At 38.4% G+C, this 25031-nt stretch overlaps 1 protein-coding gene across 3 annotated transcripts in view; it reads left to right on the top strand.

The window, feature by feature from the left end:
- Nucleotides 1-23080, top strand: part of NRG3 (neuregulin 3) — a 915071-nt gene extending 891991 nt beyond the window's left edge. For 2 of the 3 annotated variants that reach the window (XM_065407905.1, XM_065407903.1), the window contains exons 8-9: nt 6717-6887; nt 22573-23080. In XM_065407905.1, the coding sequence (XP_065263977.1) occupies nt 6717-6887; nt 22573-23080 (679 nt within the window). Of the gene's footprint in view, nt 1-2522; nt 2526-6716; nt 6888-22572 lie in introns of all 3 variants that reach the window. The other variant, XM_065407904.1, reaches the window with a different exon arrangement.
- The last annotated feature ends 1951 nt before the right edge of the window (nt 23081-25031 follow it).

The raw sequence follows: 25031 nt of genomic DNA, 5'->3' as shown, positions 1-25031 counted from the left end.
GATAAGGGATGCAGGGGAGGAAAAAATGAAATGGGGGGCAAGGAAAAGGATTGAGGGAAAGGGAAACATGGCAATGATACTGTTAAAAAGGGGAATGGGAAATAAGGCTGAGGAGACAGAAGAAAATGGCACAGAATATTAATAAGCTGAGTAAACAATAGTCCAAAATGGAAAATGAAGTGAAGGAGAGCAAAGTATTACTGAGAGATGGAAGGAGAGAAACAGGGGAGTAAAGAAATGAGGAAAGTAAACAAGGACACACTTCCCTTTACACGCACACACACATCTAAGAACAAAATGTTGTTTGTGCAGCTACATTTTGTTTGTGATGTGACAAAGAGAGTGAAGAGACTTGGATTCCTGGGATATATGGGGACAAAAGGAGGGACAGTTATGATTGTATATTGGGGGAATCAGAAGAACTACAGCCAGATTGTTTTTCAGTGTGTCTGTATACGTAGTATTTCCACTCAGGAAAAAAAAATGCAGAGGGAAACTTGTTTTGTTCTGTTAAACAGTATCTGAATTCAATCCTGGAAGTGTATGAAGTATCCCTGTCTTACAGATTTTCTATCAGTTTACAAAGCACTTTAGGATCCATTACACAGGTTATGATTCTTTTCTGCACAGCTGTAATCAGGTGATCTACTGAAAAAATCAGGATGTTGGAAATTCTAATGTCTTCCTATGGATCTCTGCAGTCAGATTAATGTTGCTGCTTCTGAGCCAGTATACCAGATAAATAGTTTCCAGTTTATGCCTGAATCACATTTGAGATGCTTAACTGCCTATTGCAATAAAGTACCCTTTGATTTTTGTCTCAAGTTTTATCACTTAAATTGTGTCCCTCCTGTTAATGCTTTCCATGTTTCAGTAAACAAAGGTACTTCTGAATGTGCTCATCCATAATGAGATGTATAATCAGTTTTGTTTGGTAACAAACTAAAAAAAAAGAGCAAGATGGTTCCCAGAATTATTGTAAATTCAATGCAGTCCATTTTCCACCTTATGCACAAGTTTAACTCTGCTGGGAGCTGTGCATGTGTATTGAGACGGCAATAAGCCACCTGCTGAGTATGGTTTTGTTCTATTCAGTTGTTTAACCTGGAGAAAATTTCTACACAAAACAACTTGCAAAATTGCATTGGTAATTCATCATTAAGGTTAGAGATTGTTGAACTATATCTTCTAAGACAATCATTGATCAGGGCTGTATCTCTTTCTGACTTGTGAATTGTTCATAATCCAGGCATTATTTATATGGATTTGTTTATTAATCATAATTGATTAATAGTTTTTGTTTACTGACATATTAGGTGCATCTTTGAATATTTTATATTTTGCAATCAGTCTTTTTATTGTTCACCTAAGTCCCCTATGCATGTTTTTCCCCCTCTGATTGGATGCTATAACCTTTATAAATAGGAACAGTGCCTGAAGAAATCTGACTATTTTAGGGAGAAGAGCACTTTATAGGAGAAAGATAGCAGGAGATAGAGTCTTAGAAAAGTTTCCTGACTTATTTTGGACCAGATGGAATATTCTATCTAGCTACATACATTCAGCCCAGCTATTAAAATAGTTTGATTTCCTCCTGTTTGAGGGAAAGACAAAAGACATAGGTCTGATTTATTATTGGCTCTCTAGCAGATTTTACATTTAAATTTGTCTTGCCAAATTCTCACAAATCATTGTATGAATACGTAGAGTGGCCAGGTGAGCAATTTCTGTGCAAATGTGTTTGTGCACATGCACATGTTTTTGTATATTCATAGTTGTCTGTGTTCACACAATAAAAGCTTCTCATGGCTATGTTAGGAGACTTACGACTAGCACTATTGACTAAAAAGAGTTTTGACCTATAATTCAGTACAGTTTAAGCTTTATGGATGTGCAAAATGTATTATATTGGTGGAGGTGTTTTTAGGACTGTTAGCAAGCTGTCACTGAACTGTGTCAGTACCTAAAGAAATCAAGTGATGTACACATAAGTCTGCAACTTCTAGCCTGACCTACAGCAACAATGGGGCAGCTAATGTAAATAATTTTCTGCAAATATTTGATGGAATTTGTTAATGAATTTGTGTTTCCTGTATTCACATTCATTTTTTGTGCATGAAGACTTTATCAGTCAACTTTTACTGGCAAAAATGTTCTAGGAAAGAAAATTTCACATGCACATTTGAAAACATTCCCACAAACAAAATGTTAATTTTTCATATGCAGGTCTTCGTGTGGAAAATCCTGCATTCTCACCCAATCAGAGAAGAGAAAAAATACTATGTGACTTATGAGATCACTCACTACTAAGTGATACAGCCCCCATTTCAAATATCTGAGATCAATTTGGAGAATAAAATATTCCACAAAGAGTTAAAAATAATAAATAAATTTGTGGACAATGTAATATGCTTGTGGATATTCCACAAGCAGTAAAAGTAGAAGAGTTAATTATCCCCATTGGCCCGGGACGGCGAACCGTGGCCAGTGGGGGCTGCGATCGGCCGAACCTGCCACGTCAGCAGGTAAATAAAACTGGCCCGGCCCGCCAGGGTGCTTACCCTGGCGAGCCGCGTGCCAAACGTTGCCGACCCCTGGTATAGTACTTCAACCCACACAACACTCTTTTTAAAAAAAATGTTTCTCTAGAGTTCTAAACAGCTAAAGAAAAATAAATTTAAAGAGGTCATTGAAAACCCCTCACTATCACTACAGGTTATTAATCTTTCCAATTAAAAAGTTAAAAGTGTGGCAGGGTCTGGGATGGAGAACAATATAGGATGTTTGTGAAGAATGGGGACAGAGTATTTGAAGAGAAAACAGGACAGATGACTTTAGGAGGCAACATCTGTTTTATTTCAGGGAGAAAAAGTTGATTTTGAAGGTAGAGCGTATGGCCCAGGGAGTCTGTCCAAGATACTTAGTCCAGGTGGGAACTGCTTAGGAAGGAAGTGTGGCCCTAGCAACAAATAAAGATCACATTTTGTACAAAATGAAGCCCACTTTTAATGCAAGTACTGTGAAAGGAAGAACAAACACATCAGCAGTTGACTGGATTGCAACAGAGACTGGGTTTATGCATGTAATCAAAGGTAACCCTTCTTACAAATATATGCACACACAAAAACTATATTAAAATATAAAAATAGCCATACGGGATCAGACCAATGATCCATCTAGCCCAGTATTCGGTCTTCCAACCGTGGCCAATGCCAGATACTTGAGAGGGAATGAACTGCCCTGTTATCCAGTCCCAGCTTCTGATTGTCAGAGGATTAGGGACACCTGGAACATGGGGTTGCGTTTCTGACCATCTTGGCTAATAGCCATTGATGGACCTATTCTTCATGAATTTATGTAATTCTTTTTCAAAATTAGTTATAATTTTCGCCTTCACAATATTCCCTGACAATGAGGTTCCACAGGTTGACTGTGCATTGTGTGAAGTAGTACTTCCTTCTGATTGTTTTAAACCTGTTGCCTATTAATTTCATTGGGTGTCCCCTGGTTCTTGCTGTGATGCCTCCCCCCAGGGTGCAACCTGGAACTGGGGTACCACTGAGCCCTCTGTCTCAGAAGACTGGGCTCTCTGTTACACTGTTTTGCCTTTACAAGCTGCAGATCTCTCCCAGTCCTGCACTCACACAAACCTTTACACAGGCAGGGACACACCCAGCTGCAGTCACATGAAGGCTCCTCCACAGCCTAGGACCCCAAAGCTGTACTGTCTCGCTGTGGTCAAAAGCCTGACCAATATAAGTTTATTACCGAGTCCACCCATCCCTCTAAGTGGAGAGGACAATGCACCAGTTTTTGTTCCTGAGCAATTTTGTTCCCCAAGCAGTTCTATATAAACACACTGTTTTAGGTAAAAAGAACAAAAACAAAAAACCCCACATGTATTAACTACAGAAAGATAGTTTTTAAGTGATTATAAGTAGTGAGCCTGCAGATCAAAGCAGATTACCTAAGAAATAAACAAAAACACAATCTAAACTTTATAAACTAGATAGTATTTGAATCAAGCAGTGCCTCAGCCTGTTAGCTAGTATAAGCAGGTTATAGCTTTTGCATGTACAGGCAGGAATTCTTCTGTCTTGCCTGGTACCCTCATTCCCCCAGTTCAGTTTTTGTTCCTCGGGTGTTGTGTTGTAAGGGGAGTAAGGCCAATTGATGATATCACTTCCCCTTTTATATCTTCTTCCAGTTTGCTGGAAAAATGTTTTGCTGTGACATGAGTCAAACAGTCTCCATTGGGTACATGCTATCTCTGAGAGGTTTCCATTGTACACAGTTCCTGGGGTAATCCTTGTGAATGTTTTGTATTTTCCTCAATGAGCCATCATCGTTGTTTGGTCTTTTTATTATTGTACCTGAAAGGCTGCTTGTGGGTATTCCCAATCTCACAACATGTTTCAGTGGCACATACATAGCAAAACTTCATAACTTCCTATACAATGATAGCACATACAAATTAACAGATTAAGACTTTTAAAATGACATCTCACAAGGCATACTTTGTACAAGATGCATCATAATTATATTATACATATCATAATCATATCACTATAGTGACTATGGGATGCAGTGTCACATTTGTGTTATTGGAAGGGAATGAATCACACTTTCTTATGCACTTTCTCCACATCATATCCACTTTCATAGGCACTTTCTTCATCTCTATCCTATTCCCCTTTAGTCTCTTTTCCAAGGTGAACAGTCCCAGTTTTTTTAATCTCTCCTCCTATGGACGCTGTTCCATACCCCTAATCATTTTTGTTGCCCTTCTCTGTACCTTTTCCAATTCTAATATACTTTTTTTGAGATGGGGTGACTGCTTGCGGTATTTAAGGTGTGGGCATACCATGGATTTATATAGTGGCATCATGCTATTTTCTGACTTATTTTTTCCCCTTTCCTAATGGTTCCCAATATTCTATTAGATTTTTTGACTGCTATTGCATATTGAGCAGCTGTTTTCAGGGAACTATCCACAATGACTTCAAGATCTCTTTCTTGAGTCATGACAGCTGGTTTAGACTCCATCATTGTGCATGTATAGTAAGTATTATGTTTTCCAACGTGCATTGCTTTGCATTTATCAGCATTGAATTTCCTCTGTTATTTTCTTGCCCAGTCACCAAGTTTTGTGAGATTCCTTTGTAACTTTTTGCAGACATCTTTGGACTGCCTAATTATACTTTTACACTTGACTAGCCAGAGTTTATGCTCCTTTCTATTTTTTCAGGAGAATTTTCCATTTCTTAAAGGATGCTTTTTTATCTCTAACTGCCTCTTTTACTCATCTGTTTAGCCATGGTGGCATTTTTGGTCTTCTTGCTGCTGCTGCTGCTGCTGCTGCTGTTTCTCTTTCTTTCTTTCTTTCTTTCTTTCTTTCTTTCTTTCTTTCTTTCTTTCTTTCTGGTAAATATTTAGTTATGATTTTAAAAAAAATCATGCAGCTTTCAAACACTTCACTCTTGTTCATTTTAATTTCTATTTAATTACCTTTCTCATATTTGTGTAGTTCGCCTTTCTGAAGTTAAATGCTACTGTGGTGGGTTTCTTTGGTATTTCACCCCCTACAAGGATGTTAATTTTAATTACTTTATTGTTGCTCGTGGGTTCCAGGACTAGCTGCTCCAAGAAGCATTTGTTAATGCTAGAAATTTTATCTCTGTGTCCCATCCTGAGGTGACATATACCAAGTCAATATGGTGATAGTTGCAATCCCCCATTATTATTGGGTTTTCTGTAGCCTCTCTCATCTCCTTGAGCCTTTCACAATCACCATCACCATCCTGGTCAGGTGTTTGGTAGTACATTTCTATTGCTATACTCTTATTATTCAAGCATGGAATTTCTATCAATAGAGATTCTATGGTACTGTTTGATTCATTTAAGATTTTTACTATATTTGACTCTATGCTTTATCATTAAGATTATTCCACAGACTAATAGATAATAAAGGAAATGCGCAGATGACATACTGCAAAAGAAGAATAGCTGTAAAACAAACAATTCAGTGATGCTATGCACCTTTGTAACCAGTTAATGATAGAAATAGGTTATGATTTTGGCTTAATCATCTGTTTCCTTACTTTTGCATTAGCAGCAACTGAATTCAACTGTAACGTAAAATAACTTTATGTGGATTCCAGATCCCTTATGATTCCTGCAGTAAATGGAAATAATTCCTAGCTCCCTTAAAATATAAATGTAATTTTCAAAAGGTGGCACTTTTCTGAAATAGGTAAAACATATTTTAAAATTACTCAAATTTTGTGCAACCTTACCACAATAAAAAAAAAGTACAACTTATTGTTACAAAAAATGTACAATGCAGGTTGATAAAGCAGTGTTAGTAGATATGCCTAAAACTTAAGGTCCAGATCAACAGCTGAGGATCTGACCCTAAGTACCAGGATGATGATGATGGAATAGAAGGACATCTGACCAAATACAAGAGAATTTCCAATGTACCAATCATTTATTTCTATTCTTCCAGGAGAGACTGAAATTTAAATATGGAATAAAAAGCCAAGTAAGAATTACAGCATTATATTTCCATGGAGAACTACTGCTGACATCACAAACTACCGCAGCAAATTTATAATACTGCAGTCCATGTATTATTAATTCTGTAATCTTTACTCTATAAATTTGTATGTTGGGGGCTCTGGTAGTTTTTACTGTACTCTTGTTCTTGTCCCCAGAAGTCTCTCTTCATGCTGCAGCCCAGGACAAAGAAGTGGAATGCTACACAAGAATGCCTTTCGGAAGACTCCACCCTTACCTCGGGGTAGGTTCAATGGAATTACAGGACCAGCATATCAACAACTAGAAGAGTCAAGGATCACAGATCAGGACACAATACCTTGTCAAGGGTATGTAATAAAAACAACTGAAGCAAACAAGTGCATTATCAGCAGCAAAATAAAATAAATAAAAATCCCTTATCTAGAAAATCTGCTTTGCTATTACAGTACTTGCTAGTTTTGAGACAATTATGCATCCAATGTATAATGTTAAAAGCAGAAATATATTTTCAATGTATTGGCCTTTGAAGATATTATATTTTTATTTGGATGGCTGCTTTTTATTTTAAACCCTTCAAAGTCTGAAGAAGAAATGATCAGCACAGACTTTAAGTGATTGCCTGCTTGTCATCTTTTACAGATATTGTTTTCCGCATTTACTCATAGCATGATCTGTAATTCTAGTGAGTTGTACACAGCATTGTCTTCACCACCAGTACTGGACGAATATGGGAAAACAAATAGTGCAAAGCTCATATTTTGTTTACAATTACAAAATATGGTTCCTTAAATACATTTGGGGTAGACGTAAGATGACCTTGTCAGTTGCCTTTGCCCTTTAAAATGCACAAACAAAGTTGTGGAGTTATTTTTCTTTTTCAATTCATCTTCAGTAAAAGATACAGCAATTGAATGCAAGTGCCACTTACTCTTAAGGCTTGACTTTCAGAAGTGCAGCTTCCTTTGAAGTCAGTTGGCGTTGCAGCTGCTGAGCACCTCTGAAAGCCAATCCCATAATATTTAAATATTCTAGAGTTTTCCAAAAGAACCTCCAGATCTTATACAAATATAATTCTTGTTGAATGAGGAGGAAATGTCTGCAATGTAATCGGTCTGGCACTTATTTCACATAAACACTGAAATCAATGGAATTACACTGATATCAAATGGGTGTAAGTTAAAATAGAATCAGCCTCCAATATTTACGAATTAACTGTGTGCAACATCCGAAATGAATAAAATAAACTGAAGAGACAAGATGGGCTTGTGTATGTGTTTATAGTTTTGAAGGTCAGAAGCAACCGTTGTGCCCTTCTGCTTTGACCTCCTGGATAACACAGGCCACGGGTGTTTATTGGAACATATATATATATATATATATATATATATATATATATATATATATATATATATATATATATATATATATGTTTTTTACACAGTGCTTTTCACCCCCAAAAGATTCCTGAGCACTTGACAGACTGCATTATGTATATGTAGCACTATGGACTTACCTTTGGGTTGGAGGCTACCATCTTAGTTGCATAAGGTATACTGCATAGCAGGAGGGGAAGATGATATTTTAAACATGGACACTTGTGCAAGCCACAGTTCTAATAAAAACCTGTATAAAATCTTTAATATCCCGGCAGTTCAGAGAGAAACCTATTCTGAGCCACATTCAGGTAATTGTATCACTAGGGGCTATTGAGAACAGTCAAACAGATTTATTTTAATTGTCTTTTGGGTTTTATTATTTTAATTTATTTTTTACCTAAGTCATTACAATAATTCCTTTAAATTACTTAAGGGATTCATTGGCTAACAAATACAATATCCATTGTGAGGCAGTTTTATTACTTCTTTAAGGTATGGCATATTAAAGGAGAATCAGTTGCCATAATTTATCAGGGCTTTCAAAGAGGGTTCGACAATGTTCCTCACTAGAGTCTGCCAAAGAAATTAAATTGTCATGGGGCAAAGTATTGTCATGGTTCAAAAAAAAAGGGGGGGTAAGACAGGAAGCAAAGTGTAGGAATACATAGTCAATTTTCATCATGACAAAAGTTTAACAGCAGGGTGCATCGAGGTTCCATACCAGTGATGTTTCAATATATTTATTAGAGTTCCATAAAGGGGAATGAGTAGTGAGGTAACAAAAGTTACAGATGACACAAATGTATTTAGGTTAGTCAAGTTTAGAGATGACTGAGGGACTTCAAGGAATTAGCCAAGCTAGGTGAATCGGCAACACAATGGCAGATAAAGTACAGTGACGATAAATGCAAAATAAAAAAATTTGGAGGGATAAAATCTTGCAGGGTTCTAAATGAACTGTGTCCACGTAGGAAAGGGACCACTGTGGACAGCTCAATATGTTACTTGCTAGTCAAAAAAGCAAACATGAATGATGTTAGGATGCATAAGGAACAGTGTGGAGAATAATACAGAAATTATTATAAAGATAATATATAAATCAATGTTTGGGCCTCTTCTGGAATGTGCTAAACAGTACTGGTCAACCCATCTCAAAATAATATTTCAGAATTAGAGTGGTTCAAAAGGCAGATGATGAAATTGATTATGGGTATAGAAAATCTCTCAAATGAAGAGACACTGAAAAGACTGTGCTTGTCTGCCTTAGAAAGGAGACAAACAAATGGGGGCACAATAGAAGTATGGTAAATAATGATAGTTTAGAGAAGGTAGGTTGGGAGATTCTGCTCTATCTGTCTCATTTCTCAAGAATGAGGGGACATTCAATGAAATTAAAAGGTGTCAACTTCAAAAATTATAAAAGAGATATTTTTGCAAACAATGCATAATTAGACCATAGAACTCATTGCCATAAGGTATTTCTGAGGCCAAGAATTTAGCAAGATTCAGAAAAGGGATGGACAGTTAGATGGATAACACAGATATAATAGTTAATGCTAACAACTTTGGAAGGATGTAAAATCACATGGTCCAGGGTGTAAACCAAACTCTGATTATGAGGATCAGATCTTCCTGGGGGCAGATTATCACACATCTGTCTACTACACCTTCTCTGAAGCAGTTGGTGCTGACCATTGCAGAGACATGATACTGAACTAGATGGAACTCAGGTCTGATCTAATCTGGCAATTCCTATGTTTCTATAAAAAAATGGAGATATGTGGGTGACATTAGCAGGTTTTTATTATGTACTTTGATACTTTATTGTTTTCCATTGCCTACTGTTGGGTACTGCATGTGAGTTTGAGAAAGTCTATGGGGAGCATTAATTTACCTCAATAACCTTTGGTTCAGGCCATGTACCAATAGTGTCTTTCTTCCAGTTGTTGTTTGGTGACTATTGTCAGTAAGTAACAACGCACCCCAAAATAGCAAAACATGAACAGCCTCTCAATGTGCCTGTAGTAGCTCTAGCGGTTAAGTACATGCACACGCTAGAGTGCTAGAACAAAGCTTCCCCAATAAGCATAACTGGACCCATGGACACGGTCACTGAGATAGTCTTATCCAAACAATAGCCACAATTTGCACTGGAAAAGACAGCAGGATGAAATCTTTTTATAGACAGACAATTCTGAAATCCCATGGTGCAAGTTTCAGAAGATTCAGTTACTGAAGGTCTGAACAACAAAGTCCCAGACCTAAGGTTTCTCTTTCCTTGAGGTGATTTAATCCCAACTACATGAATATAAATGCCACTGTCAGAGCAAATCCCTGGGGCAGTCACAAAAAGCACAGATTGACAGAGGGAGGTTGTTTGGATATCCCGCAGGGGGTAAGCAGTGACTCTGAAGCATGAACACACTGGTCAGTTTAGCAGGTAGAACAGGAAGTTGTATCCCCCCTTCACTGGGCTAAATAGTTTCTTGCTGAAGTAAATACAGACACACAGGTTCAAAGTTAAGGCTCTCCTATTGACAGAGATTCAGATGCTTACTCAACACACAGTCAAATTTCAAATAGTGCTGGGGTTCTCAAGATATGGTGGCCTTAAAAGGACACTTTAAGTACAGGATGTTTATTGCATGATGAGACCAAAGCCTCCCAAACACTCAGAAAAGACGCTTTTCTGTTGAGCTGCACTGCAGTATCTTTGAAAAGCAACACAATGCTAAATCAGAAATTGCTGTTAGAGCAGAGCAAAGGCAAAGAGGGGCAGAGGGTCACACAATGCACAGTCTCCACCTCAAATAAATAGATTTCTGATATGGGTCAGTAGCAGTTTGAATCTCATAATAAATGTATTTAAATAAGCTCTCTGAGCATTCAAATTTTGTTACAAATTAATGAAAATCCATCACTAGATTTTGGAAGATCCAGCCCTCATTTGAGACTGTATTAGTAGGGCTGTATTAGTAGGAGCATTGCCAGCTGATCGAGGGAAGTGATTATTTCCCTCTATTCAGCACTGGTAAAGCCACACCTGGAGTATTGCGTCCAGTTTTGGTCCCCCCACTACAGAAGGGATGTGGACAAATTGGAGAGAGTCCAGTGGAGGACAAAGAAAATGATTAGGGGCCTGGGGCACATGACTTATGAGGAGAGGCTGAGGGAACTGGGGTTATTTAGTCTGCAGAAGAGAAGAGTGAGGGGGGATTTGATAGCAGCCTTCAACTACCTGAAGAGGGGTTCCAAAGAGGATGGAGCTATGCTGTTCTCAGTGGTGGCAGATGACAGAACAAGAAGCAATGGTCTCAAGTTGCAGTGGGGGAAGTCTAGGTTGGATATTAGGAAACACTGTTTCACTAGGAAGGTGGTGAAGCACTGGAATGGGTTACCTAGGGAGGTGGTGGAATCTCCATCCTTAGAGGTTTTTAAGGCCCGGCTTGACAAAGCCCTGGCTTGGATGATTTAGTTGGTGTTGGTCCTGCTTTTAGCAGGGGATTGGACTAGATGACCTCCTGAGGTCTCTTCCAACCTTAAGATTCTATGATTCTATGAGACAAATTCAAATCCTTAGCAGGGCAAGAGTAACTAGGAGACCAAAAAAAAAAAAAAAAGTGCACTAGTAGAAGTAGTCATCTTAGAAGGTTGTACCATTTTAAAAGGTTACAGTACATGAATTACTCTGCCTTCCACCAGGTAAACAACTTTAGAGCTACCCAGCTGTATTAATTACTTTATTTTCTCCATGCAATACCTCAAACTTCCAACTCTGATACCCGTGAATTCATGTCACCTCTATGTCTGGGCATCCTCAGGCAACAAAAGGCTTTTATTTTTCTGAGTGCTATCAACCAAAAAGAAATAAGGAAATCCACAATCACACAGATGTACATATGAACAACTGAAATGCTAGTAAAGTAGCATTTAATGACCTTTCTCATAAGGACAAATTCAAAAGTTGTAACTAAGCACAAATGCTTGATGGACTCCAAAGGGTGATCAATTTTCTGGTTTGAGGCAGTACAAATAATAAATAGTACCAATGACAGTCTGTCTCTTGTTGCCCAACATAACAAGAATACATCCTTATGTTCTTTGAAGTGTAGTGTTGAGAAGAATTGTCAATGCACTATGTTAAAAAATAATCTAGCAATGCATTAAAAAAGTCTTAATTTCAAACATTTTCATTTCAAGGCAGGTCTCCCTTCAACCTTGTAATCCCAAAGATAATTGCTTTATTACTCCTGTTCCTGTGCCCAAAATGTATGGTACAGTCGAGTCTTAATGCACCAAAACAGATAAAACAGATAAAACCGTTTGAAGCCTACCACTGTTTCTTAACCCGCTTCTGTTAATAGGTGAATTTCCTGTGACACTTTATGAATTCCTACCACATTCTCACTATTCAGTACAAATGTAGGGCCAGATTCTATCTCCCTTACATGGTTGTAAATCTGGAGTAACTCAGTGGAAAAAAACAAAAAACAGATTTGCTCCATTCTAAATGTGATCAAAATTTAGCCCCTAGTAATTTCACCTTCCTTCTTTGGTCACTGTTCTCAAAGCCTCCCGTTCTTTTGTCTAAAGTGTGTGCAAACATTTTGAATCCCTCCATATGATGTCACTAGCTTTTACTTTATGTTCTTTGGGTGGGTGTTTTTGGCAAAATCTGGTGACAATGGTGATCTGGTGACAATTCCTAAATTGTAGATGGCTCTTCAGCAGTGCTGTGTGTTAGTCTTTTTGCTTTATCCATCTGAGCAGTCTGATTAACAGAACCTCTTCTCTGAATTCTCTCTTATACATTCAGCCCTAAAAAGACAACATTCCTTCCATTGATGTCTCAGTATATCTGTTTTATTAACTGGTTCTGTTAGTTTATGGTGGTGGTTTTTGGTTGATATTATATTTTATTGGACTTGATCTCTTTTTTAAAGTAAGTACCCACTGGAGTTGAAATTTGAAGACGGTTCAGAAAGGAGCCACAAAAATGATTTGAGGTCTGGAAGTGAGAAACTTAAGCTCAATCTACTTAATTTATCAAAGAGAAGGTTAAGACATGACTTCATCAATGTCTATAAGTGACTACATGTTGTGAAGGTTTCTGACAGTATGTTAGTGGGGAAGGCTTTAATGTAGCAGACAAAGGCATGACAACACCCAATGGCAGAAAACTAAAGCTAGTAGAAAAATCTCAAAGTGGAAATGAGGTGCAAAATTTTAATGGTGAGGGTAAATTAACCATTGGAATACAGTTGGTCAAAAATGTAATTTCTGTCCTTTGTGAATTTCTGAGATGTAGACATTTCTTTTTGTCCCAAATTAGGTCAAAATGTAAAATTCTCAGAATTTTTCACAACATGAAATATTCTGCAATATTTCATTCAGTCAAAACACTTCATTCAGAAAAGTCAAAACACTTTGTTTCAACTGTTTTGACATTATTGAAACAAAATGTTGTGATAATTTTTCACTGAAAATGTGGATGCAATCAATGTGTTGTTGCTAAACTTTTTGATTTTGTCAAATCATTTTTTGTCAGAAAATGCTGATTTGACAAAACCAAAGAATTTTGCAAGAAATTTATTGATCAATTCTCTGTTAGAGCTACTTACCTAGGGATGTGATGAATTCTCTGTCACTTGGCAACTTTTAATCAAGATTGGATGTCTTTCTAAAAGTTATGCTGTTGTCTAGTTCATCCAGAAGTTAGTGGCCTTGACTCAAAAATTAGCAGGTGAACTTCTATAGACTGTTTTATATGTGAAGTCAGACTGGAAAGATTATCACAGAGGGCTGCTCTGGCCTTAAAATCTTTGAGTCAGTGGACAACTCCTTGGGTATCTTACAGGCCACGGAGCTCAGGGGGCCACTTGGGCCAGGTCCCGACCACTTTTTGTCTGAGTAGCACAGGGTTTTCATAGATTCATAGATTCTAGGACTGGAAGGGACCTCGAGAGGTCATCGAGTCCAGTCCCCTGCCCGCATGGCAGGACCAAACACTGTCTAGACCATCCCTGATAGACATTTATGTAACCTACTCTTAAATATCTCCAGAGATGGAGATTCCACAACCTCCCTAGGCAATTTATTCCAGTGTTTAACCACCCTGACAGTTAGGAACTTTTTCCTAATGTCCAACCTAGACCTCCCTTGCTGCAGTTTAAGCCCATTGCTTCTTGTTCTATACTTAGAGGCTAAGGTGAACAAGTTTTCTCCCTCCTCCTTATGACACCCTTTTAGATACCTGAAAACTGCTATCATGTCCCCTCTCAGTATTCTCTTTTCCAAACTAAACAAATCCAATTCTTTCAGCCTTCCTTCATAGGTCATGTTCTCAAGACCTTTAATCAAGACCTTGATGCTCTTCTCTGGACCCTCTCCAATTTCTCCACATCTTTCTTGAAATGCGGTGCCCAGAACTGGACACAATACTCCAGCTGAGGCCTAACCAGAGCAGAGTAGAGCGGAAGAATGACTTCTCGTGTCTTGCTCACAACACACCTGTTAATACATCCCAGAATCATGTTTGCTTTTTTTGCAACAGCATCACACTGTTGACTCATATTTAGCTTGTGGTCCACTATAACCCCTAGATCCCTTTCTGCCGTACTCCTTCCTAGACAGTCTCTTCCCATTCTGTATGTATGAAACTGATTTTTTCTTCCTAAGTGGAGCACTTTGCATTTGTCTTTGTTAAACTTCATCCTGTTTAACTCAGACCATTTCTCTAATTTGTCCAGATCATTTTGAATTATGACCCTGTCCTCCAAAGCAGTTGCAATCCCTCCCAGTTTGGTATCATCCGCAAACTTAATAATCATACTTTCTATGCCAATATCTAAGTCGTTAATGAAGATATTGAACAGAGCCGGTCCCAAAACAGACCCTTGCGGAACCCCACTTGTTATGCCTTTCCAGCAGGATTGGGAACCATTAACAACAACTCTCTGAGTACGGTTATCCAGCCAGTTATGCACCCACCTTATAGTAGCCCCATCTAAGTTGTATTTGCCTAGTATATCAATAAGAATATCATGCGAGACTGTATCAAATGCCTTACTAAAGTCTAGGTATACCACATCCACCGCTTCTCCCTTATCCACAAGACCCGTTATCCTATCAAAGAAAGCTATCAGATTGGTTTGACACGATTTGTTCTTTACAAATCCATGCTGGCTATTCCCTATCACCTTACCTCCTTCCAAGTGTTTGCAGATGATTTCCTTAATTACTTGCTCCATTATCTTCCCTGGCACAGAAGTTAAACTAACTGGTCTGTAGTTTCCTGGGTTGTTTTTATTTCCCTTTTTATAGATGGGCACTATATTTGCCCTTTTTCAGTCTTCTGGAATCTCTCCCGTCTCCCATGATTTTCCAAAGATAATAGCTAGAGGCTCAGATACCTCCTCTATTAGCTCCTTGAGTATTCTAGGATGCATTTCATCAGGCCCTGGTGACTTGCAGGCATCTAACTTTTCTAAGTGATTTTTAACTTGTTCTTTTTTTATTTTATCTGCTAAACCTACCCCCTTCCCATTAGCATTCACTATGTTAGGCATTCCTTCAGACTTCTCGGTGAAGACTGAAACAAAGAAGTCATTAAGCATCTCTGCCATTTCCAAGTTTCCTGTTACTGTTTCTCCCTCTTCACTGAGCAGTGGGCCTACCCTGTCTTTGGTCTTCCTCTTGCTTCTAATGTATTGATAAAAAGTCTTCTTGTTTCCCTTTATGCCTGTAGCTAGTTTGAGCTCATTTTGTGCCTTTGCCTTTCTAATCTTGCCCCTGCATTCCTATGTTGTTTGCCTATATTCATCCTTTGTAATCTGTCCTAGTTTCCATTTTTTATATGACTCCTTTTTATTTTTTAGATCATGCAAGATCTCGTGGTTAAGCCAAGGTGGTCTTTTGCCACATTTTCTATCTTTCCTACCCAGCGGAATAGCTTGCTTTTGGGCCCTTAATAGTGTCCCTTTGAAAAACTGCCAACTCTCCTCAGTTGTTTTTCCCCTCAGTCTTGATTCCCATGGGACCTTACCTATCAGCTCTCTGAGCTTACCAAAATTGGCCTTCCTGAAATCCATTGTCTCTATTTTGCTGTTCTCCCTTCTACCCTTCCTTAGAATTGCAAACTCTATGATTTCATGATCACTTTCACTCAAGCTGCCTTCTACTTTCAAATTCTCAACGAGTTCCTCCCTATTTGTTAAAATCAAGTATGCTCTGATAAATTTGTTAGTCTCTAAGGTGCCACAAGTACTCCTGTTCTTTTTGCGGATACAGACTAACACGGCTGCTACTCTGAAACCTTCCCCCCTAGTAGCTTTTTCAACATTCTGAAATAAAAAGTTGTCTGCAATGCAGTCCAAGAATTTGTTGGATAGTCTGTGCCCCGCTGTGTTATTTTCCCAACATATATTTGGATAGTTGAAGTCCCCCATCACCACCAAATCTTGGGCTTTGGATGATTTTGTTAGTTGTTTAAAAAAAGGCTCATCCACCTCTTCCACCTGGTTAGGTGGCCTGTAGTAGACTCCTAGCATGACATCACCCTTGTTTTTTACCCCTTTTAGCCTAACCCAGAGACTCTCAACACTTCCGTCTCCTATGTCCATCTCCACCTCAGTCCAAGTGTGTACATTTTTAATATATAAGGCAACACCTCCTCCCTTTTCCCCCTGTCTATCCTTCCTGAGCAAGCTTTACCCATCCACACCAACATTCCAATCATGTGTATTATCCCACCAAGATTCAGTGATGCCAACAATGTCATAGTTGTATTTATTTATAAGCACTTCCAGTTCTTCCTGCTTATTACCCATACTTCTCGCATTTGTATATAGGCATCTAAGATACTGGTTTGATCTTTCCTCCCAGTTTTGTCCTGACCCTCCTTTCTCTCTGCCAATATAGCCCACACTCCCTCTCGTTTCCGACCCATCTCCCAGGTCTCCATGTTCCCCACTTACCTGTGGGCTTTGCTCACCTGTCCCCATCGAACCTAGTTTAAAGCCCTCCTCACTAGGTTAGCCAGTCTGTGTCCAAATAGGGTCTTTCCCCTCCTCGAAAGGTGAACGCCATCTCTGCCTAGCAGTCCTTCCTCGAATAGCATCCCGTGTTCGAGGAAGCCAAAGCCCTCCTGGCGACACCATCTTCGCAGCCAGGCATTCACCTCCATGATGCATCTGTCTCTGCCCGGGCCCCTACCTTTGACAGGGTTGCAACATAACTCACTCAAAATTGGCATGACCACTCCTCCGTCATGACAGAAGGGCAGCCAGGCCAAACCTGAGTGGTGCTCTGACCAAATTTGAAAGAAATGGGAGTAGGAGCTTATGGACCAAGGGAATCAGGCTGCTGGGGGCAGGAAGAGATAGCCCTGAGAGAGGAAGAGGAGGGTCAGCAGTGGGGAGGCAAATCTATGCCCCCCCCCTTAAATGGTGCTCTGCAGTCTCTGGGGTCTCTGACACATGTCTTATGACTGGGACCAGGTAAGAAAGACAAGATTCTCACTAGCACTACTGTATGTGACACTTTTATTATTTAAGGCAGAGTCAGTTTACTACCTATATACATGTGTGTGGTTCAAGTGTTGAATTCTATCATGAAACCCAGATACCATAGGAGGTGCTTAAGAAATCCTTGTATTGAATAATCAACTAATACCAGCCTGTACTGGTTTACATTTTAAAGGGTGGAACCCTGTAAAGTGCTGAGCAACTGAGCTAAATCCAGAAAAGCATGCACACGCACAAAAACTCACACCCACATAAATTGTGTGTGTGTTTGTATGTTTACATATTTATATATATGGATTTCAACCCTATTAAGACATTGACCCTAGTCACTGGAATAATTTGTAAGTAATTCCATGAATGTGCTGAAATTTGTTATTTTTGAAGGGGAAGAGCAGTTTTACATTTTAATCTTGAAAGCTAATGTGATACCAGAATTCTTAAAAGAGAGTCCTTAAAAAGGAATTGTAATAATGGTTCAGGGTTAGGTGTGATGATACATGTGATTCTTTGATTTCCTTTCTATCATACTGTTTTGTTCGTTAATTTGATTTTATTAAAATGAAGTCTTCAAAAAACAATGTACCAAGTCTTTGCAAAGCATGGTGCAGTAGGTTGAAAAAAGTGTCTGGGGTTGTTGTTTTTTGGAGCAAAACCATACAAATGGTTTACGTTTTAAAAAATGACAATTTTTGTGTGATGTGTTTTGATTTTTTAGTGTTTTGTTTTGTTTTATTTTTAAATCTCTTGTTCTTTGGAGTTTCAGCCTGGACCAAACACAAAGGTACAAACACAGTGACAGAAACCCATTTCTGATCCCCAAAAAAGATACCAGAAATCTCACAGTATTGCTATTCCCTTGAGATTTCCAGTCCAATTGACTGTAGCTCTCACAAGGAAGTCAATTCCTGCAAAAATGTTTGTTAAGCATTTCCCCCCCAAGTTTTCCAGATAAATATCTGAACTTTTGATTGCATAGCAAACCCTACAATGTACTCTGCATCTTCTGGGGCTCATTCATCAGCAGTTCTGACTACAGGTTAGACAGAGATTGCACATTCATCTTTGGCAAAGGAGAGCTTTTATAATTGCTTATACCAGGCTACACAAATGTACTCCATCTTCTGAATTTTCTTGTCTTTTCTTGCTTGGGGAAAAGTGTTTGCTGCTTTCAAGAAATGCCAGGTCTCGTGATTTGAAATAGGGTCCGACAGTTTAGCATTTGTTGAGCAGAGTTAATATTGGTTGATTAATTAGTGCACCCCGCTAATTAAATAGAGAAACCTGTTCTATATTAGCTCCATAAACAAACAAAGCATCTCCAGGCCATTCACATCCCCAGAGACTGACTGTGGTCTGAGGGTGACAGTTTATTTTTGATTAAGTGACCAGCATTTTGACTGCAGGTTATTCTGGTGACAGCTTTTTTACATTTCAGGATATTAACTGTTACGAGGTGTATGGAGTCCTGCTGTGTGTGTATGTGTGTGTGTGTGTGTATATATATAGAGAGAGAAATGATGTCTTGTGTGTGCATATTTATAATGCCTAATCCAAAGACCACTAAAGTCAATGGAAATATTCTCCTTCATCTCCCCGGGTTTTGGCTCAAACCCAAGATCTAGAGCTAGTTTGCTGTAAAGTTATTTGTACTGTGCAGAAGATAACCCATTTCAAATGTAGTTCTGCCAACTTATTTTGTATTAAAATAAGATAAAATATATCTTAAAATGTGTCTGGATTTGGAGAGGGTAGCATACTATGTTTTGTTCAATTTTATTCTCACTCAGCACCCCAAGAATTACACAAATAAAACAAGTAATTATTATTACTTATTTTAAATGTTTATTAATTTCTTCTTGTGACTCTGTTTAAGCAAAGGAGGGGAAGAGAGGAAGGGAGTTGCATTCCAGAAACACAAAAAAGTAAATATAAAATGAGTTTATTTAGGAAGATAATAAGTATTTTCTTTAAGGGAAAGTTGTTTAAAACGTATCGTTCTGTATCTTTATAAAAATGCCCTATTTTCTGTGATCGTTCTAGGTCTAGTTCTGCTCCCAATAAAATCAGTAAAATTCTGTTTGCTGTTTCAAGAGCAGGATCCAGCCCCTACACAAATGAAAGTTGAGCCTCACTTGTTCAAATCTTATTTCCCTACTATTTCCCTGCATCTACTCACCCACAAATTGAATGCTTTAGTCCAGCTTTGCTCCTTGATTGAAAACCACATGGACACAAGGGAGGGATAGCTCAGTGGTTTGAGCATTGGCCTGCTAAACCCAGGGTTGTGAGTTAAATCCTTGAGGGGGCCATTTAGGTCTTTGGAGATTTAGTTGGGGATTGGTCCTGCTTTGAACAGGGGGTTGAACTAGATGACCTCCTGAGGTCCCTTCTAACCCTGATATTCTATGATTCTATGAATTCCCAGTGCAGGATCAGGACATCTGCTTGTACTTAAGGAGGATTCATGGAAATGTGCTGAGCATTAAACATGTTTGCCATTTTGGGGGTCGAAATATCATGACTTGAATCCATATTATGGAGTTGGCAAATTTTAACATTTTCATATCAATATCTGAGTTCATACTTGCTTATGCTAGTGTATCATCACTAGATGTGAAATTCATTAAAAGAATTCACTCCCTTCATTTGCAGGGTGCAGCCCAGAAAGTATATTTAGGGGCTGAATAATCAATACAAATGAATAATGCAACTGATGAGACCACTCCGGCTATAGTGATTTGAAAGTTATATGGTAAACAAATGCAAAGGAAGCAAGAGTGGGCACAAGCCAATAGGTCTGCACTGTTTTGTTTTGTTTTTATTTATTTATTAAGATGTCCTCTCTACAGATGTATTTCTTTGATCAATATTTAATATTGATTCTTTGAAATGTGACCTACAAGTGATTTTGATAAATGGACTTGGAAAATGTCTAATTTCATTCTGTTTTTACATATTTCTTTATCATTTTCCCAAAAGTTGTTTTGCAACTTTCTTTAATACTTCCACTGTGAAACACAAAAGATACCTCATTTCTTCAAGCAGCATCAGAGTTTGGTCCTTTCTCCCATAATTCCCTGGCATACACAAGGTATCTCAAAAGGCCTTTCAAAATCACCCAGAATGCACTGCTGCTGGGATTGGGCAGGAATCTTTGGGATACAGACCAGAAAGCACTATTGTTAAATCAATTCAGTGTGGTGTTAGTGTAGAGAAAGGGTAGAATTGCAGGACCACTGCAATAACATATGCCGAAGGTGGATATGCTGAATTGTGTATACAAAAATCAATGTACAATAATCAAGTTGACTACAATCAATGGAACACTAGTGAACATGTGCTTTAGGGAATCTGTTCTTCTTTTTTATTAGTTCTCTAACTACTCATACCAAATTATGTACTTAAGCCCAAGTGACATGAGTTACTTAAGTACATGGAGTAGTCCTATTCAAGTCAAGATGGTGACTTTTTTACTTCAGTACCTAGCTGAATCTGGACCTTGAAGTGGGAACTCAGAAGCCTAGTAAGATTAAATTACATTAGGACCAAATCTTGCTTTCCTTACTCTTGTATAAAGCATGTAAGATTTTGCCTTTATCTTGTATATTTAAATAGTTATGTGATAATGTGACAAATGAAAATGAACTTTCAATAAAGATGTGGGGCCTGAGTCTGATCTCACTTTCTCTGATTTCACTTTAGTTACTCTTGATTTGCCATGTTGTAACTGAGATCAGAATCAAACCCAGAGTCCCTGACAATCATGGCTAATAGGAATATTAACTTATTGTACAAGCAGAGTTGTATTAATGTTTCTTATTAAAAAGAGAGCTGCTGAATTTGGGCATGTCGCTAAGTTTCCAAAGTGATTCAAAATGCACATATTTTCAGTGATGTTTTTCAAGTATTTGCCGCAATTGAAGCTATATTTACACTGCACTCTACTGGTGGTGGCATGTAGGGTATTTATAGCTACACACCACAGTAAAAAGCAAGGTGCGTCCATGCTGTGGTGTGTAGCTACATGTGCCGTGGATGGCTTTGGCAGGGGGGGAAGTGATGTGGAAAGGCTTCAGGAACGGGGAGACAGCAGGGCACTACTAAAAATAGCAGTGTAGATGGGGGAAGCACTACTTAGGGGTGTAGACAGATGTATAGGATACATACCCTCAGGGTTCAGGTGTGTCTTTACTCGCCTAAGCAGTACCTCACCCCCTACATTGCTATTTATACCCATGCTAGGGGTATGTGCAGTGTACATACGCTGCCTGCTGCCGTGAGGTTTGTGCAGCGTAGATGTACCTTGAAAGTCAGTTTTCATCAGCACAACTGTATCCAACTTAGAAACAAAATGGAAATTTTGGTGAAATTTCACAAATGACAGCAGAATTGATGCAATTCCATCAAAAATTGAATTAATGTAGGATCTAGAACGTCTCATTTTTAACAGAGGAATATTTCCTAGAACCCAGTATAGTATCTCCAGCATCGTGCCATATATGACCAAAAAAAGGACCAACTTTAGAAACTTGGGTGCTTGAATAAGTGATCTGATTTTCAGAGGTACTGAGCACCTGCAACTCCCACTGATGTCAATGGGAGTGCAGATCATAAAAACACCTGGGTACGGAGTGCAGGATTGGACTCAGAATGTGTTTATTGAAGTTAATTTCTTTGCACATTCAGAACACTACCAAATTCTAATTCATACCAAAATATCCACGTTTAAAAATATTGATGCTTGAGGAAGGTGGGAATCCGCTTGCCAGATTAGGAATGTAATTATACAACTGCACATTTTATTATAAGTAAATAATAATACTTAGCTCTCAAAGCACTTTACAAAGGAGGTAAGTAACATTATCCTCATTTTATACCTGGGGAAACTGAGGAAGATAGGGAAGTAACTTGCCCAAAGTCACCAAGCAGGCCAGTGGCAGAGGAGGGTATAGAAAGCAGCTCTGCTGAATTCCAGTCAAGTTCTCTATCCACTACACCACCCCGCTTGTGACTACTCCTTGCTTCAGGAAGATACTTTTTCAGCAGATGTTTCCATTGCTTTCATTGACCTCTCATGTCTGGCTGTCTCATGCAAAATGAAAACGCTAATTCTTTTTTTATTATTATTTTAGGTATTCATCCACTGGTTTAAAAACTCCTCAGAATACTTCAATAAATATGCAACTGCCTTCACGAGAGACCACCCCCTATTTTAATAATGTGGATCAGAAGGACTTGGTTGGATATTCCGCATCAAGGGCCAACTCAGTTCCCATCATCCCGTCGGTGGGCTTGGATGAAGCCTGCATGCAAATGCAAAATGTTTCTGAAGTAACAGGCATCAAATGGTGCAAAAACTCATATTCAGCTGAACTTGTCAATGTCAGTGTCCCAGTCAGCAATTGTCTTATAGCAGAACAACAGGAAGTGAAAATATTGCTAGAAACTGTCCAGGAACAGATTCGAATTCTGACTGATGCAAGGAGGTCAGAGGACTATGAGCTGGCAAGCACAGAATCAGAGAACAGTGCAAGTGAAAACACAGCGTTTCTGCCCATGAGTCCCATGGCAAAATCGGAACGAGAGGCAAAATTTATCTTAAAAAGCGAAACACACAGAGACTCGGCATTGACCAAGTGACTTTGAGGAGAGTGGGGGTGGGGAGAAAAGGATCTGTGCACTCAAAGCTTTGCTAAACAGGAAAGGAAGGAAATTAAATACAAATTATTTATATGCATTAATTTAAAAGCATCTACTTAGAAGAAACCAAATAGTCGATCGCCCTCATATCATAGTGTTTTTTAACAAAATATTTTTTTAAGGGAAAGAAAAGTTCCAGGAGGGATAAAGCATACATCTAAAGCTTTTTTGGTTTGGTTTTTTTTGGAGGGGGGGGGGGGGGGTGTTGTTGTTTTTTCTTTTGCAGAGTTACACATTCAGTTGCAGTTACAGTATGTTTTAGAACTGTCCTGTTTGGCTGTTAGAAGGCTTGGGATATGCATATTTTTCAAAAAGGCCAAATTCATTCTTAGACTCTTTGGTTTCAAAGTAGAGCTGTGTTGAACTGTCCACCAGGGATTCATTCTCTGGGGAGCAAGTTCTTCTTGAGTAGCCTCAAATAATACAGGCCCATAATTAGCCCTCCATTCTACCAGTAGCTTGGTCCCAGATTCATAATTTTAAAACAAACCAACATACACACAAAGTCAATCTTTCCTATCTAAATTCTGAAGTATGGTTCCAAGCCACCTAAAATCTGAAGCAACTGTAAAGCCCTGATTCAGCCAGATGCTTAAGCATGTGGCTTCCTTTAAGTACATGAGTAGTCTTAGTGAAGTCAGTGGGACAACCCATGACCTTTAAGTTAGCATGTGCTTAAGTATCTTGTTAAATCAGGGCATCAGAGCAGGAGATGCAATGATCAGGTGTTGCTCAGAACCACTGCGCAGCCCCATCTCATTGTGAACTGTGCTTTTTAAGTTTGGATTTTCAGTGAGAAAGGAAAAGAAGAAGAAAAATGTAGTGTGTGTGTGGTATGAATTTTCTACCTTTGGGAACTTAAACCACATTATTTTGTCACAAAAATCACAGTATTTTGAAAATGTTATACTTTGAAGACATTTTTGAGCACTCCAAAAGAGCACTTTTAAAATATATTTTTAGTATGGTTTGTTCAGAGATCAGTTGGGGAGATACAATATGATCAATATTCAGCATATATTTGTTCATGCTGTCCTAATTTGTTTCTACATTCAGTTTTTCCTGTCATTTTAATTAAGCATGACTTCTGCTTGTGAACTTTTAAGGCCCCTTTCCTGCAGCTGGTTTGGTACGCGTGGGTCCAGGAATTTATAAAAACCTGTCTTGACTTTAATGAGGCTGTGCAAGGGCACATGGGCTCCACCAAATAGATCCATTTGGAGAATCAAGGTTTTAGAGAAGGAAGATCATTTCCTGATTGCAGCGTCCCAAGCACTTGCTTTCTTAATTTTCTTTTCTGTTTTCTCCTGTATCCACAGCACATGATATGCCACTAATACAGTGGCCTAAATTCAGTAATGACATATGAACTACTATTTTTAAATACAGTCTGTTTAAATTATTTGTTTAAAAAATTAATGAACTATAGTAAATAATTACCAAATAGCCTTCCCTATTCAATGCCGGAAGACTGGTTGATTTATTAACAAAATCTACAGTATATACAAAATGTATTCAAATACGTACTCCCTTTACAGCAAGGTAATTGCTAAAGTTATTAGATGTGCCCCAGACTTTCCAGTTCACCATTCTCAAGAGTGAGTTTCCAAAATAGAACAATCGATTGGTCTAGTGCTGTTGTATGTTGAGTCAGAATAAAGCAATATTTCAACTTCTGTCTATTGAACTGAAGAAGAAAAAAAAGCTGAAAGCATATGCCATTTATTTCCCCCCAGTTAGGGCATTAAGGAAAAATTAGTATTCACATAAGAAGTCTTTTTTCTAAAAAAAGCAAAGTTGATGGAATTGTCTCATTTACACAACTTTCTATGGCTGTAATCTTTGCTGTGTGTTTTCAATAAAAATATATATGAGAGCAAATTATGATTTA

This window comes from Emys orbicularis, chromosome 7 (genome assembly GCF_028017835.1).
Source record: "Emys orbicularis isolate rEmyOrb1 chromosome 7, rEmyOrb1.hap1, whole genome shotgun sequence".
Lineage (NCBI taxonomy): Eukaryota > Metazoa > Chordata > Testudines > Emydidae > Emys > Emys orbicularis.
The sequence above is the reverse complement of the archived record's forward strand: the minus strand, read 5'-3'. Positions and strand labels throughout refer to the sequence as shown.